Raw genomic sequence first — 15,746 nt, 5'->3', positions numbered from 1 at the left:
TTCCTAGTACACAGCTCTCCATGCTCTGTTGTGTAGTCTGCATATCGTCTCTTCCTTAGTTCCGACATCTCCAATTTAAATATTGAAACAGCCATGATGCAGCCATAGTGCATTCTATTCTTTAGACATATTGTTTTTTTTTAAAAAGAAACTATTCATTCCGAATATTATTATATGAATATGTAAAAAAAAATGAAATTAAATCTTTAAGTTTTACGTCCCACGTTTATACCGGTTAGGCTAAAGGAGACGATGATGATGAGAAATGAATGAAATGGAGGAATGAATAAAGTGGGAGGAAACGGGAGAACCGCGAGAAAACCCACACATACGCTGTTTGTCCACCACAAAGTTCACTTCGCTGGAACTGGGATTGAACCCGGGACCCCTTGCACCAGAGGTGTATCTGAATATGTATTTCTTCTTTGGTATTCTTGAACATTTATTTTTTTTTACTCGGGATAAACTGGTGTTAATTTCTAATTATGTAGTTTTAACTTCTATCCTGGATTTTCTGACAAAGCTGTTGAACATCATTTTCGTCTTTTCCATATTCAGTTCCAACTCGACTATTATACATACTGAAACTGTGAGTTGTTGTTTGCAAACAGAGTGATGCCATTTGCGAAACGAAAATTGGTAGATGTTATCAGTATACATTCATCCTTTTGTTCTCCCCGTTAAAAAGATAGACATGTTCAAATTTTTCTGTAAATAGCATGGGAGAAATACTTACAGTATGCAGTACTCTCCATAGGCGCCGACTTGAAGAAAATATTGGGGGGGCCAAAACAATGAATAAATATATAATCATATTAAGCCGTTTTCTACCAACTGCTGGATAAAGGCCCCCTTCCCTCCAGATCTCGGTCTGCTGCATCCGCTCCGCTGCAAAATACATAAGCTAAGTCAAATTTGTCTAAAGACATTAAAACAAATTCTTCAAATTCTGGGAACTTCACTGCACCACATTCATATTCACTTCTCATATCAGTGTTACCATAGTATTTGTTGAAGCTTCAGTGCACTATTAACTATTTTAGGATTTTTGGTAACTTTTGTTACCATGGCGTACTATGGTCTTTGACCTCTTATTTAGGTTCTATAACAGGTACTTCAATCGTTTTTTTATTAGTCAAGTCAAGGATGGACCAAAGAACACCCCAGATGCGTTTTGGAACCAGATGGTCAACTTGGCTGCGCCAAGTGGGTGCGGAAGGGCGTGACTTTTTACTTTTTCTTAAGGCAAATTTCAAACATTTTTCACGCCTGTAGTTTTCACGATATCAAATTGGAATTGTATGTATATTTCTCAAATTTTTCTGAGATCTCTATTTGTCCGGGCACGATTGCCGCAAATGATCCGAGGGGCTGATTTTTTCAGAAAAAAATTCAGTTTTCACGATTTTTTCCGGCTCAGGAATACGATACATACATGTGTGTGTGGCACCGTTGGAAAGGGATTGCTATACGAAAGAAAATAACGTTTAAGCCATGACTCTAGCCTAAATAGTAATGACGCACTAAATTTTTATAACAAGTATATACGTATGTGTGTGTATAAAGAGAGAGCCTAAATTCAGACTTTCAACAATTTTTCTGCCCTTTGTTATTAAGATACAAGATTGGAATTTTCCACACGTATTATGTACATAACATTTTATTTTTAGAGAAAAATGAGATCCCTACGTCAACCCACGCCTAGGCCAGAGGGGCAAAATGTTTTGGTTGGATTTGCAAAAATACTTCCGAGTTTTTCCCTAATTGTCTGGTTTAGGTGTATGATACGGGCATGTGAATGATACTGTTGGAAAGGGTTTATTATACTGAAGAAAATGACGTTTGAACCATGACTCTAGGCTAAATAGAAATGACGCAGTACATTTTTTAAATATTTTATACCTAGGTATATATAGAGGAAGTTCGGGTATTATGGAAAACCATTTTTGTTTCGCTTGTAACTCAATTAATAATTGCACATTGAAACAAAAAGGAAAACAAGTATACGCCTTACATATTTGGCTTTATTTATGTATATCTTGATAAAGAAGTTTCGTTACAGGAGTGGGTAAAATTTATAATTTGTAAAGAAACCACTTTGGAGGATAATATGAAATAGACGGGTAATATGGAATACAAATGCTATATAGAAAAGAAAAAAAGTTTTCTGTTGAACATACAATGAATATAGTGACAATATATGAAAATTCTGAATGCCAAGCCACAACTGATTGTGATTGCTTGCAAAAGTCATAAATATAATACTCTGCTTCAGGATCGGCACAGTCATTGTGTGCTCACATTAAACATGATGAAACCCAAGCTCACCCCTTGTATCATCAGACAATTTGCTGTAATAAAAAAATACACTTAGCATTGTTGTCATCATAAATGTATGTTTAATTGCCCAATACCAATAGATATTTTTGTAATCGGAATACCATACAGAATATGGAATACCTTGCTTTTCTTGCGGATATTCCATATTGCCCTTCACGCCAGCTTGGAAACGAAAGAGCTGTTAAACGCATTCGAAGGCGTATAGGATAATGGCGCTTATCAAACTGCCACTCTGTATATCCAACGTCATAGTAAATAAAGAATTATTGTTCTATTATATTTCAATAGGAAAATACAGGTTGTAAACCACTTACTGTAAAAGTATCCCTGAATACCGTAAGAAATCAGATTTTCACGTCTACCAACACAACGAATGTCACAATCACAAGGAGACTGACTGTAGAGCATCATAGGGACGTGAGGTAGTAGTTTCTTTCTTCTCCGCTTGGAAGCAACACATCACAGGCGAACTAATGAGGTATTCCATATTATCCGACTATTCCATAATACCCGAACTTCCTCTATTTATATGCATATATGAAAAGATGGGTCACCTTCAGACTTTCAAAAATTTCTCCCGACCTCAGTTTTCAAGATACAAGAACGAAATTTTGCGTACGTATTATGTATATAACAAGATTTTCAGATCCCTACGTGAATCCAGGCCCGGGCCAGAGGGGCACAAAAATTTCGATTTTTTTTCGAAAAATCACATGTTTCTTTTTTCAATTTTCTTATTTCTGGTGTATAATATGGACAAGAGAGTGGTACCGTTTGAAAGTATGATCTATCCTGAGAAAAACCAGGTATGAACCACGATCCTACGATAAATAGTAAGGAAGCAATAGCTGTTTGAGTGAAAGTCTAAAATTTGCCTAAAAAAGTGGAAATCCTAAAAAGGTTAAACGCCGATTTGCAAACGGTGGTTTTTATCGAATAAGAAGGCTGTTCCTAATATTGAATTAAAGGCACGACAGAAATTCTTGCTCCTCTTTGGTAATTCTTCCTCAACTGGATTGTATTGGGGGGGGCGAGGACCCCACCTTTAAATATTGGGGGGGCCAAAAGTGCCCTGCCCCCCCAAAGTCGGCGCCTATGGTACTCTCTTCTCTAACATTCCAGTCTGTGCACAGCAAACAGTTGCGTATATGAACTGTTTTATAACTTCTGTATAACTTTCTATAAGCTCTGTATAAATTCGATATGTATACTTACAAGGGAACCTTCCGAAAATGATAGTTGCAGTGAAAGATGTGACCTGTGCCAATTGAAAGAGCTGTAATAGAGATGAGCATTCCCAAAAAATTAGCTGCCCATAGCAAGAGGTTCAAGAAATATAAGGGGTGGAAGTTCGGGAAACAGCAAGGTTGGACAAGGAGGGAAAGGTGCAAATTTCGCAAAAAAAAAAAAAAAAAAAAAGGGCACGGCAAAATACAATGCTCACAAGTGATGTATAGAAAGAGACTTGTCATAATAGGGAACAAATGAAGGCCACCAGTGGGGTTAACAGTGTTGCCAACTGCAATGAAAAGTATATGTTTTGCAAAGAGCAATATTCAGTGTCAACCTGTCATGTAGATCATAAGATATGACGTGTATAATCAGTGGTACAATCTAACAAAAGAAAATAGAAAACCAGAAGTACGAAAAATACGGAAAAGACGGAGTTAGCCATAATGCGCCATATTTGATCACGAGCTGTGCATATTAGAATGAACAAAACAAGAAAGCACCAACTATGCAGGAAACTGACGTACCTAGAGTCGAAAAGAAAACGAAGTTCCAAAGTTGGTAACACTGGCTATGAAAATCCAGACAATTCTAATATAGTTAGGCTACTCGCTTCACAAAAAGAAAATTCCGGCAACAGGTATTAGCCTTCGCATCATTTGTGCATGCGCGTCAACATTGTACGTGCAATTGTTCGGTGAGATATGATCCAAACAGAAGATACATTTGCAGTGAGCACAGCGGAATACTGCCAATCCGTCATACATGGCACAATGGTCGCCTGTGCATGTCTCGAAACAGTACTCTAGAGGTGTCGGAACCTTTGGTGGTCTTTCTATTACGTATCCACACCTGTAGAAAGCATACCTAATCAAAGGCTTGAATAAACATGCCGTAAACTGGTAATGAGTTAAGGCTTGAAGTTTCAGAAAATTCTCGCGGGACCAAATTTTAAAGTGAGTATCTGATAACACAAGCTCTGTAACGTAGCGCACAAAGTTCTTGTATGGTCTAAAAAATAAACATGAACTGGTTGTATCAGACCCGTACAACCAGGAGGGATCAGCTCAACTTTGAAATTCACTCCAGATGGTACATGCTCGTAAAGCAAGTTGGTGTCTTTGTTCGTTGTCCAAGTTTCAACAAGTAGCACAACATCAGCTAGGTTTCTTTCTTCAAATGTGGCGCATTCTGGCCAATTCCGTCTTTTCCGTATTTTCTTTTGTTAGATTGTACCACTGATTATACACGTCATATCTTATGTTCTACATGACAGGTTGACACTGAATATTGCACTCACTTCATATAGTGCTCTTTGCAAAATATGTACTTTTCAATGCAGTTGGCAACACTGTTAACCCCACTGGTGGCCTTCATTTGTTCCCTATCGTGGCAAGTCTCCTTCTATACATCACTTGTGAGTATTGTATTTAGCCGTGTCCCACCTTTTTTTTTTTTTTTTTTTTTTGAATTTGCACTTTTTCCCACCTTGTCCAACCTTGCTGTTTCCCAAACTTCCACCCCTTATATTTCTTGAACCTCTTGCTATGGGCAGCTAATTTTTTGGGAATGCTCATCTCTGTTACAGCTCTTTCAATTGGCATAGGTCACATCTTTCACTGCAACTATCATTTTCGGAAGGTTCCCTTGTTAGCTAGGGATCGATCCAGAGATCCCATGTACTAGAGGTAAACTCTCTATCATTGAGCCACTGTCCCCCCAACTTTGTGGTATGGAAACCAAAAGAAAACTTAACTATGTACGTACTCTCTATTGGGGACATAGCGACTCTGGTTGAGCGCTCACCTCTGGTGATAGGTGTCCTGGTTTGATCACAGATCATGTAATTTTGTACAGGACAACATCGTGTCCGTGGGTTTTCTCTGAGTTCTTCCTTTTCCTTCCATATTTTTAGTCCATCACATATTCATAATCATTGACTTTCATTAATTCTCCTCCTTTAATTTAAAGGCCATATGAAACTGAAAATCTTTTAATTCTGCGGAATGTGTAAGATGCATAAGTTATAGGAAGAAACGTACATCTTTATGAAGCGATGTTTAAAGTAAGGAACTCAGTAACAGCAACACTTGAATATATATAGGGGGGGGGGGGGAGCGGGGAGGATATGGCCATAGTGAAGCTGTTGCGAAGTCGTAACCAAAGTTATACGAAATAGTAAATCTGCGTTGGGAATCGCTTTTCTCTCCACTTTAAGCTGTCTCTCTTCCACGACTGCTTTAAATCTCAACGGAGAAATTTCGACAACTTGAAATCTTTGTGTCACCAAGTCACACAACTCCCTGTAGTAATATATTTTTCAGACGAAACATTCGCCTCTAGATTTCTCTTTCTCTACCCCAAAAAATTAAGCATAAAAGAGAGTTTTTGCAAAACTTAGAACTCCTTAAAAAAATGTTTCTTTGGGAACTTCTGAAAATGTAATCTAAATGTCACTCTTTCCATTTAGTGTCAAACTATTAATCTTCAACTCTGCAGTTTTAGGAAGAGATAGTTTCAAGATATAAAATCAAGGTTTGTGCAGTTCTAAAGTAAATATAGCTTCAGCAGTGAGAATCAGGAAGGAGAGAGCTTTCCTCAAGACCTGAGTATTTACTACGAAACTTTAACGATGTGAAGGAATAGGTGTTCTCAACAGTATTACATAACATCGTTTTTGGAATAAGTAGATTATACATGTAAAGAGTTATTAGTACATGACACACACACACACACACCACACACACACAAACAAAAAAAAGACTTGAAAAACCTTTTTAAAAATTGATGTTGTATAATGAAATAAACCTACAGGTGATTCTGAAGCACTCTCATCAAACTTTTCATTACGACATTATAGAAAACGACAGAACACTGTATGGTTAATGAGGTACACGGGCGCATCTATGGGAACACGGAGGGTCCACTGGCTCCAGACCCCCGCATATACTTCCTAATTCAACATAAATGTGTTTAACATTGGAATGATTGATGTAGCATGAAAATTTTATCTTACACTTCATCTGTACTCTTTTCCTTATAAAAATGTACAGGGTTTTCATAAAGTCTGGACGGATTTAATTCGCTTATAATTTACATAAAAATGCTCATATTGAAATCAAATAAAGTGCAAACGGTAGCGGAAGGATTAAATTTTTACCTGTAATCTGCACCAGCTCAGTTCATTCACCACCACACCTCCAACTGGGCGCCATTTACGTCCACACATTCGCGTAGGCGGCGCTGGAATCCACTCACAGCGTTCCGCCGTGTTTGATCCGAAATGCCAGCCACAGACGCCCTGATTTTGTCCTTTAAGTTCTCCAAAAGTTCTTTGCATAAACTTTCGGATTGCACTCTCAGTCGGTTTTTGAACTCTTTGGTGAACTTTCGACACACCAGAATTGATGATTTTAGCTCTGCGTACCACAGAACACATTGCGCTTTCTCTTTCACCGACGCCATCTTTGATACGGTAAAAAAAATAGTCTTCTCAGAGGAGTTTCTCATTTATTTATTTCTTTAAAAGACACACACACCAATACAGCTTACAACTTACTTTTAACAGTCAACATTGAAACAACAATGAAAACAACAATGGATGGAATTTGGTAAGAAACTGACCCTTGCCCTCCCTCTCCCTCTCTCAACGTGTTCAGAGTTGCCGCTTATCTAACAGTGTTGCCAACTAAAACTTTAATCCTTCCGCTACCGTTTGCACTTTATTTGATTTCATTATGAGCATTTTTATGAAAATTATAAGCAAATTAAATCCTTCCAGACTTTATGAAAACCCTGTATAATTCTATTCTTTTTTTTTTTTAAATATGAGTGGAAGTATTTTATAATCTTTTTGAGCGCACAATAATACCCGTTCAATACTTCATAAATATAGTGGCTTGTAGTATTGAACTCCCTTCCCAAAACATGAACTTCTTCCCCCTTCCCCAAAGCAATTCTGGTCATGCGCCTGATGACGTATAGATCAGAATTATACTTAACACTTAAAGTTTAATTTTTAAGATGTTTGGTTCACCAAAACTCCTGAAGAAAAAATGAAAAAGTTGAGAAGGAATAGTTCGAGTTCAGGAGGGGGAAGGGCACAGGAAATGCAATTGAGTTATTAGAGGTAGTTAGTGAAAGGTTTATAGAAAAATGAAAAGACATATATGTTGTATTTATTGATCTAGGAAAAAGTCTAAGTGTTCGAATAGGGAAGGAAATGACAGAGGAGAGTGCAATTGGGAGGGAGTTTCAGCAGGGATGCTGTCTATCTCCTATATTATTTAATATCAATCTAGAAGAGAGAATGAAAAAGAGCCTACATAATGAAGACGGCACTTCGGTAGGAGGTAGAATGTTTAGGTGTATACGGCTTGCAGATGATATGGCGCTTGTTGTGGAATCTGAAAAGAAAATCAATACGATATTAGGAAACTGGAGGAAGGGCTGATAAAAATAAAAGACAAGATGGGATGAAAATAAAAGCTAAGAAGACAAAAGCCATGTTGATCAAAACGAAACGGTTGGTGTCAAATATAAAAGTAGGAGAGGTGAAAATAGAACAGGTGTCTAAAGCCTGTGACAAACATCTTGGCATTTCAGCTAAACGAATAAAACTCAAGCTCTGACGCGACGTTGCCAAGTTAAAGGGGTGTGGCTATGGCTAAGCAGATAAACTACAGCGCGATCAGGTGAGAGGGAATAGACGTGGATGTATGCAAAATAAACGTGGCCTCTCATTTGCTAGCAGCATTTAAAGGGAACTTGGAGCGCCGCCTTCAAATGCCAAGATGTTTGTCATTCCGACCTGTGTAGTATTAATAGTGATGATGTGAAGTGCGAATGTGAAATGAAAAATAAGGATATGAATAGCGGGAAAAAAAACTTTAGGAGGAGAAACAGTCTGTTTTGTGGGATCTTGAATAAAAAGTTGAATAAAAGACTTATATAAATGCTTCTTGTGGAGTATTATAGCTACTGTGTGGGGCAGAAACATGGACGTCATGCAAGAGTGATGAAAAATGTCTTGAAACTTTCGAAATGTGGGTGGGGAGAGGAATGAAGAGCAAGAGAAACAGGTTCGGACATTGGCTAAGAAGGAACTATATCATGCGGGACGTGCTAGATGGTATGGTAGTCGGAAATAGAGCGAGAGGCAAAGGAGGGTACAATTGATGGATGGTATCAAAACTTATACGTGAAGACGAAGAGGTTAGCGGGAGACCGCAGAGCATGGAAGTTTCTAAGTTGCTGCAAGTGACTTGGCATTAATGCCAGAATACCTATGATGATGATATAATATAATACCTATATATCTATATTATCTATATAATGGGTTGCATACTTTATTAGCTGTCACCATAGGAAGGAAGAAACATAAGCAACGTTAAACTAAGATATTAAATGTAAGCCTGGTTCTATTTTACAGTATTTTTTTTTTTTAATACGTGGAACTGAGAAGAAGCAAGTTCCGAAAATGTCGAGTTTTACGGAATAGGATGGACTGTTCCCAACTCATCATATTTTCTTACGAATTTTTCTAATGTGTAAGTTAAACTTACAATAGGATACCTACTTAAATCTTCGGACAAGGCTACCAACGGCTAGTAACAACGTGGAGAAATATGAATGGTGATTGACAGCGGCTACCTCATTTCCTTCAGCCACTTCGTTACTGAGAGGTGGAATGGGATAAATGGGAATTTCTACAAAAAGTACAAACCCTGTTAACAAATTTGTTAGACTCTTCCAAGAACCGAGTTACATCTAGAAAGAATTGACCGTAACAAATCCGTGTACAGAGCGGGAAAGCATGCGGACATTCATACCTATAAATAGGTACTGTAATTGCAATACCACAGCAACCTAGAATATTTCTGTATCTTTTTGCACCGTATAGGCTATGTCTACTTTAGTCTAGCTCTTAATAGACTACCACATTACAGTACAAAGATAATGTTTAACCTGACTAGCACAAATCATAATGCTATAAAAAGAAAGTGATCGTCGAGTTATACGGAATGTTAAGATATCCGGATTTGCGGAACTCTACTGTCTTCTGTTGTGTAGGTGTCCCGCGTAGCATAGTCGTTAACGCTCTCGCCTTTAGTGCGAGTGGTCCCCGGTGGGGACACTCGGTCAGAAAGGTGTAACAGCTTTCTCTAGCCAGCCATTCTGAATGAAAGTTTTATTGGGTTTTCCTTATTTATACCAGGCAAATGCCGGGATGGTATCTCATATAATGGTCCCATGCCCCTTTCTTCCTTTCCATTCCCCGTGTAGTGTGATCGCCGACGCACGTCATCCCTCATATGTGACGGGCTAAGATGTCGAAAGCCCAGAAATCTAATTCCTAATCCTAATCCTAACTTTTTCTTGTACGGCTAAAACAACACAAAATATATTAACTAAAAGAGATTTTATGATCGAAATCACTGGGGTAAAATATTAGGAAAGTATCACTAGAGAAGAGGATGAGGAAATTAGAGTCAAATTAAGAGGATAAAAGGAAAAACGTCTCTAAAAGATGCTGGAAAAATGAATTTTAATCTCATCTAGAGACAACATTTGATACATTGGGTACTTTCTGAAGACCGTTTTTAGGTTTACAAGAAAAAGATCGTACCAGGGCGTCTTAAACAATAAGTGAAGGAACTGCCATATACCACTATAGTTCACAAAACATAGTTCCAAATTCCAATACCAGATGGCGCGTCGAGCGTTTGGTCTGAAAGGAAGAGCGGGTTTCTCGTTTCTCGTTTCGGAGGGTAGTGTTTTTATGGTGGCTAACTGGCTATTTAATTTTTCTTTTGTTTGTTTAATTATTTTATTGGGTGTTTAGTGGTGGTTGTAGTTATGGTGGTGGTGGTAACTATTGATTCTTTTATTGGTTGTTTAGTATAGTTGTGGTGGTGGTGGTAAAATACTAAATAGCTTAATTGACAAGATGCCTAGTTGTTTTGTGCCAGGCTGCAAATCTGGATACCGTAAAGGAGATGGTAGACATTTGTTTAGGCCTTCGAAATCTTCTTTAGAGGAATGGAACAAAAAAATCCCTCGAGTTGACCGAGTGCTGACCCTGACTGACCGTGTGTGCGATTTACATTTTAGCGAGGAGATGTTGGTGAAAGCGGATACTTTTACGATAAATGGGAAAAGTGTGGAATTAGCTCGCGGAAAATGGAAATTAACTGAGAATGCAGTGCCGCATAAATTTCCGGGTATTCCAAGCTACCTCAGTTTCGAACCTCGGAAAAGGAAAGCGCCCAAACCTCGTTGCTCCCCTCAGAAGAAGAAACGTGTGACAACTGCTCGAGCAGAGGACAATTTTCACCAGACGAAATCCGTGGATGAAAGCCTGCAATCCATTAACAACAGCAAATCTTCGGTTTCAATTTCCGGTATCGACTTATCAAACGAAGTAACGCGGTTACGAAAGGATGTGAATAGACTTAAACGTTTGCTCGCAGCAAACAAGAAGAAACAACGTGAATATCGCAAACAAATAGTAAAATTGAAATCTATCGTTTGTAAATATAGAATTCAAAAGTTAAGTGAAAAACAAAAACTTGTGATCCGCACGATGACTAAGAAAAGTGAGACAAGTTCACGAGGCATGCGATACGAACCAGAGTTTATTCTGGAGAGTTTGTTATTGTTAATCAAGTCTAGGAAGGGTTATGAGCATTGTGTCAAACATGAATTGTTGCCTTTGCCATCAGTTTCTCTTTTAAGAAAATTATCGCGGGGACTGAAATGTGATTATGGTCTGAACCCTCATGCTTTACAAGCAATTTCAGAAAACATGGAGGACAGTGATGAAAATCATCGGAATTGTGTGTTAATATTTGATGAAGTCAAGTTGAGAGAAGATATAAGATACAATTCCAGTCGATGTACATTTGATGGGTTTGTAAATCTGGGGGAATTCACTCCAAGTGAAGATAAGGGAGTTCTTGGTGACCATGCGTTAGTATTTTTTATTGTGCCTCTTATGAAAAACTGGGTTCAACCTATTGCTGCCTTCTTGTCAAAAAATTCAACTCCAGGTTCCATCCTAGCAAAAATTATTCTGCAAATTATTCTACAATTAGAGAATAATAATGTAAGGGTTGTGGCATTTACGTGTGATGGGAGTCAGCCAAATAAAAAAGCATGGAATGAACTGGGTATTTCGGGAAAGACAGGGAATGTGAAAAATTTCATCGTAAACCCGTGTGACTCTAATAGAAAGATTTTTGTTCTGGGGGACATCTGTCACGAAATTAAATGTATCAGAAATCATTTGCGCAAAGTAAATAAAGCCACTTACGACGGACATGATGTAGAATATTCATATTATGAGAAGCTTTATGACATAGACACAAAGTCCAGCAGTAAAAGAGTAACGCCTCATTTAACTTCGTCTCACATCAATCCGCGAGCTTTTCAAAAAATGAGTGTGAAGTTGGCCGTGCAGCTCCTCAGTAATTCGGTTGCCACAGGCTTAGAATTTTATCGAGAACTTGGTGTTCACGGGTTTGAAGGTAGCGAAGGGACACAACTATTTACGCGCGACTTGAACAACCTGTTCGATGCAATGAATGCAAAATTGCCAGTTAAGGGAATTCAGAGGAACGACAGGAAACATTTAGTTTTAAAGTCTTTTTATGAAATTCTGGAAAGTAATGAAAACACATTCGCTTCGAAACAGACTTTGGAGTCACTTCGTGTGACAATCAAAAGCACACTCGACTTGTCAGAATCTCTCTGGGAAGCAGGATACAAATACATCTTGACCGCAAAACTAAATCAAGATCCTGCGGAAAGGCACTTTGGACTTATCCGAGGTTTAAGCAGTGATGATCATCCTACTTCTATCGACTTCCTTCAGTTACATTTATTACAATCAATATACGTGCCAGTTAAAGGTGTGCTTTCCTCTACAGCCAACTGTGTAAATGAAGTTGACGAAAGACTCACTTCCTTTACAAAGCAAATGCGATCTCTGGCTCGAGCAGAAGTCACCAAAAGTAAAACTATCAAGGAGAGTGTAGAGAGCAAAATAAAAGACACTATTACGTTAACAGATTTGGAGCCTGAGTTAAATCCTCTAGATCTGTCAGTTAGTGGAAATACAACAAGAGCAAATGATAACATTGTGTATTACTTGTGCGGGTACGTACTTCATGCAGCAAGTAAAAAACTTGTTGATTGCAGCGAATGTGTGCAATTATTGGAAAGCCATTCGCAATTAGACGGTGTTGTTCTCACTAACGTGGAACTTCTGTGCAAATTGCGAGACTTCGGCGGCAATGAACAAAAATATCTGAAGTACCCTTCTCTTGCCTTTTTCGATACCATGAAACGGGTTGATTTGGCAGTAGAAAATAAAATACAAAAAGAGAACGCTCTATGGGGGGATATATTTTCAGACTGTATAGACATGTTGTACGAACTCCCAGCAAACAGAAATTTAGGATGTTCCGAAGATCACGTGCTCCTGTATCTGCCTAAACTGGTTTTTCACTACATAAAGTGTCGTTTTATTTTTCATGCCAAGCAGATTTCAAAGGAATTGAGATCAAAATCCAGTGCACAAAGCGCGAGGAAATTAATGAAAGTAGCTTCCCATTAAAGGTAAGTTTACTATTTTAACGCATGTTTTTGCTTTTTTTTTTTTTTTTAATCTTTAAGTTGAATTTTCAGTTTAATGCATATTTATTGAAAGTGTTCAAATTAACGGGGAATGGCGGGGAAATCAATCTCTTGTAAAAGTTTATAACCGGCTCGTATCACAGAAATAACATTTCATACCTGGCAGGGATGACCATTTCCCTCTTATATATACTGAAAATACACAAATATATCTCCCCTCGTTCGGAAGATTAATTCAAACACTGTTTTTTGATTAGTGTTTGTTCAAATATTTTTCATTTGTATTGTGCTATATTTTTTTTTTTAACTTCGATCAAATTAGCGTTCTTTACATTGGACGTTGTTGTTCCGAGGGAAAGTTCAGACCAAACGGAGCTAGCGCCGCTGTGCGGAGGAAACATAGTACTACAGCAGTTCCTCCACTTATTGTTTAAGACGCCCTGATCGTACCTAAAGCTCCTAACTCTTCTTCTAACCCAGTTTAAATGTTTTAAATGGAACGTTCGAAGACTAGCTGTGAACGTTGAATGAAATCTAATGAAAGAACAAGCATTATTTAAAGTGTGCTTCGTTTGTGAGGTGACGTAGCACCATAGATACCCACTCACACACCATATATCATGCATTAAGAGAGAGGGACAGAAAGAAAGGAAGCAAGCGGGAATTATTATTTGTTTCCTCGTTGTTGCATAACTCGGATCTTCTGAGTTCAGTGAACTTCGCCGTTGCAATGCTTCTTAAAGGAGAAAATAGATGGGATCACATGTTATACAGTAAAAACAAATGCTCAAGGGGTCAAATAATAATCATAATAAAACAGACATCAAACTCTAAAGTATTTACGTTATGAATGTTTCTAAAGTGTCATGTTTTTGATAATTCTACTGGAATAAAATTCGAAGGCAATACTAGCTCAATAATTCCGTAGTATGCTTTTTATAGATGTATTCAAAGAATTTCATTATCATACCCTGTATTTCAGCCATGGAAACAAATAAATTAGAAATGAAATATTTTTTCATTTAGTGTCACATACATATGCTTTTTAGACCAAAATAAGTAAATAAATAATGAAAGCGGATCATGATGATGAAATAATTGGTGGAATGAGACTGTGGGAGACAAGGAAAAACTCACGTGATCAGTGAGCGAAGAGAAAGCTCGTCAGATCAGAGATAAGGACTCTACCACTGAACCACCAATCCCCCTTGATGATAGTTAGTCTGATTTTCTGTGCGTCATTATCAAAGTTCTAGGTTCATTCTGCATTACACTTTTGAAGTATCGACATTTTCTTTAAAATCGTTTTCCATTATTTCTTTAGTGGAACTTTTACTATTGTAGAAGCGAGATCATGTTGCAATTACGAGCAATGAGAGAGCCCAACTGTCAGTACGTAGATATACATATATACACACATCGACTTCAGTCCCTGACCTCTCACATTCTCAACTACATTTCACAGGGAAAATTACCACAAATTAATGTCAAATGTGAGTGAATTAACATGTATCCTGGGAGGTAAGTTCAGAGGTCAGAAAGATTACGTCAATTTAAGCATTATAAAACTGTCTTATAATGACCACCGGTGAGCAAACTGTTTATTATGCATATTACAAAGTATTTCAAAAGCAACTCATCAGTAAGGATAACACAGTTTGTTATTTTGTCTGTCTACAAGGGAGAAAGCTAACTTTGTTATTGAGAAAGTGCACACGCTTTAACAATTACTCTTTTTTACTCGATACACTTAGAATTTGTAGTAATGACAAATTTGAAGTTGTTTCATTTACTATGAAGAAATTAACTTTTCAAATCAGTGGCGTACGTAGATAGGGAGCTGATGGAGCTTCAGCCCCTTCCGATTTTTTTTTGAAATCATTATTTTGAACAGAAAGAACAAAAGTTAATAAAAACAAGAAAAATAAGTAATCTTTTTTAAAAAATACAGTCTTCTTTAAAAGGAAATGTGTAAAAATTTCCTATCGGATTACATACAGCCAGAGCCGTAGCTAGAGATTTCGGCGCCCTGGGCGAAGTAGAATTCGGTGTCCCCTACACTCACCTTACCAAGTTTCTTTTTTTCTTTCTTTTTCTTTTTTCTTTTTTTTTTTTTTTTTTACATATAAGAGAAGCAGCTTTTATTGTTATGCTACGTTATATATATATAGCAAGCTGCTTGAACAGACCATTGCAACAGCCTAAAGTGATCATTATGGGTTCTTATAAATAAGAGCTGTTTTCATGAGGCCCACTTTGGACCTTTTTTGCTACACTTGACAAAACTACCCATGGTTGTATACAAGTCCACTTGGAGAACACTTATTGAAATTTACAAGTGTTTAGAACGTTTCATACTAAATAAGTAGCTAATTCTATGGCCTATGAAACCCGGAGGTTCAATGTGTTTATAAAATCTCTCCATTGACTTCTGTTCTCAGCCAACTGGATCCAGTTTCTACTTTGTATTCCTATTTCTGCGAAATCCATCTTAACATTGTCCTCCCATCTGTCCCTAAGTCTTCCTAATGGTCGTT

At 37.6% G+C, this 15,746-nt stretch overlaps 2 protein-coding genes across 2 annotated transcripts in view; both read left to right on the top strand.

The window, feature by feature from the left end:
* The window catches only part of LOC145684880 (uncharacterized), a 605,514-nt gene that overhangs the window by 475,606 nt on the left and 114,162 nt on the right, over positions 1 to 15,746 (top strand). The window lies entirely within an intron of this gene.
* Positions 10,276 to 13,593, top strand: LOC145666051 (uncharacterized). The gene has a single exon (XM_081733152.1). It carries the CDS (start codon positions 10,520 to 10,522, stop codon positions 13,187 to 13,189), a length of 2,670 nt encoding a protein of 889 aa, XP_081589278.1. The 5' UTR covers positions 10,276 to 10,519; the 3' UTR covers positions 13,190 to 13,593.

Source organism: Thermobia domestica, chromosome 1 (genome assembly GCF_964235325.1).
Source record: "Thermobia domestica chromosome 1, izTheDome1.hap1.1, whole genome shotgun sequence".
Classification (NCBI taxonomy): domain Eukaryota; kingdom Metazoa; phylum Arthropoda; class Insecta; order Zygentoma; family Lepismatidae; genus Thermobia; species Thermobia domestica.
Note: the sequence above shows the minus strand (reverse complement) of the source record. Positions and strands in the feature narration are given on the sequence as shown.

Excerpts from the sequence above, each read along its gene's own strand:
- LOC145666051 (XM_081733152.1), top strand. The coding sequence starts at position 10,520 with ATGCCTAGTTGTTTTGTGCCAGGCTGCAAATCTGGATACCGTAAAGGA.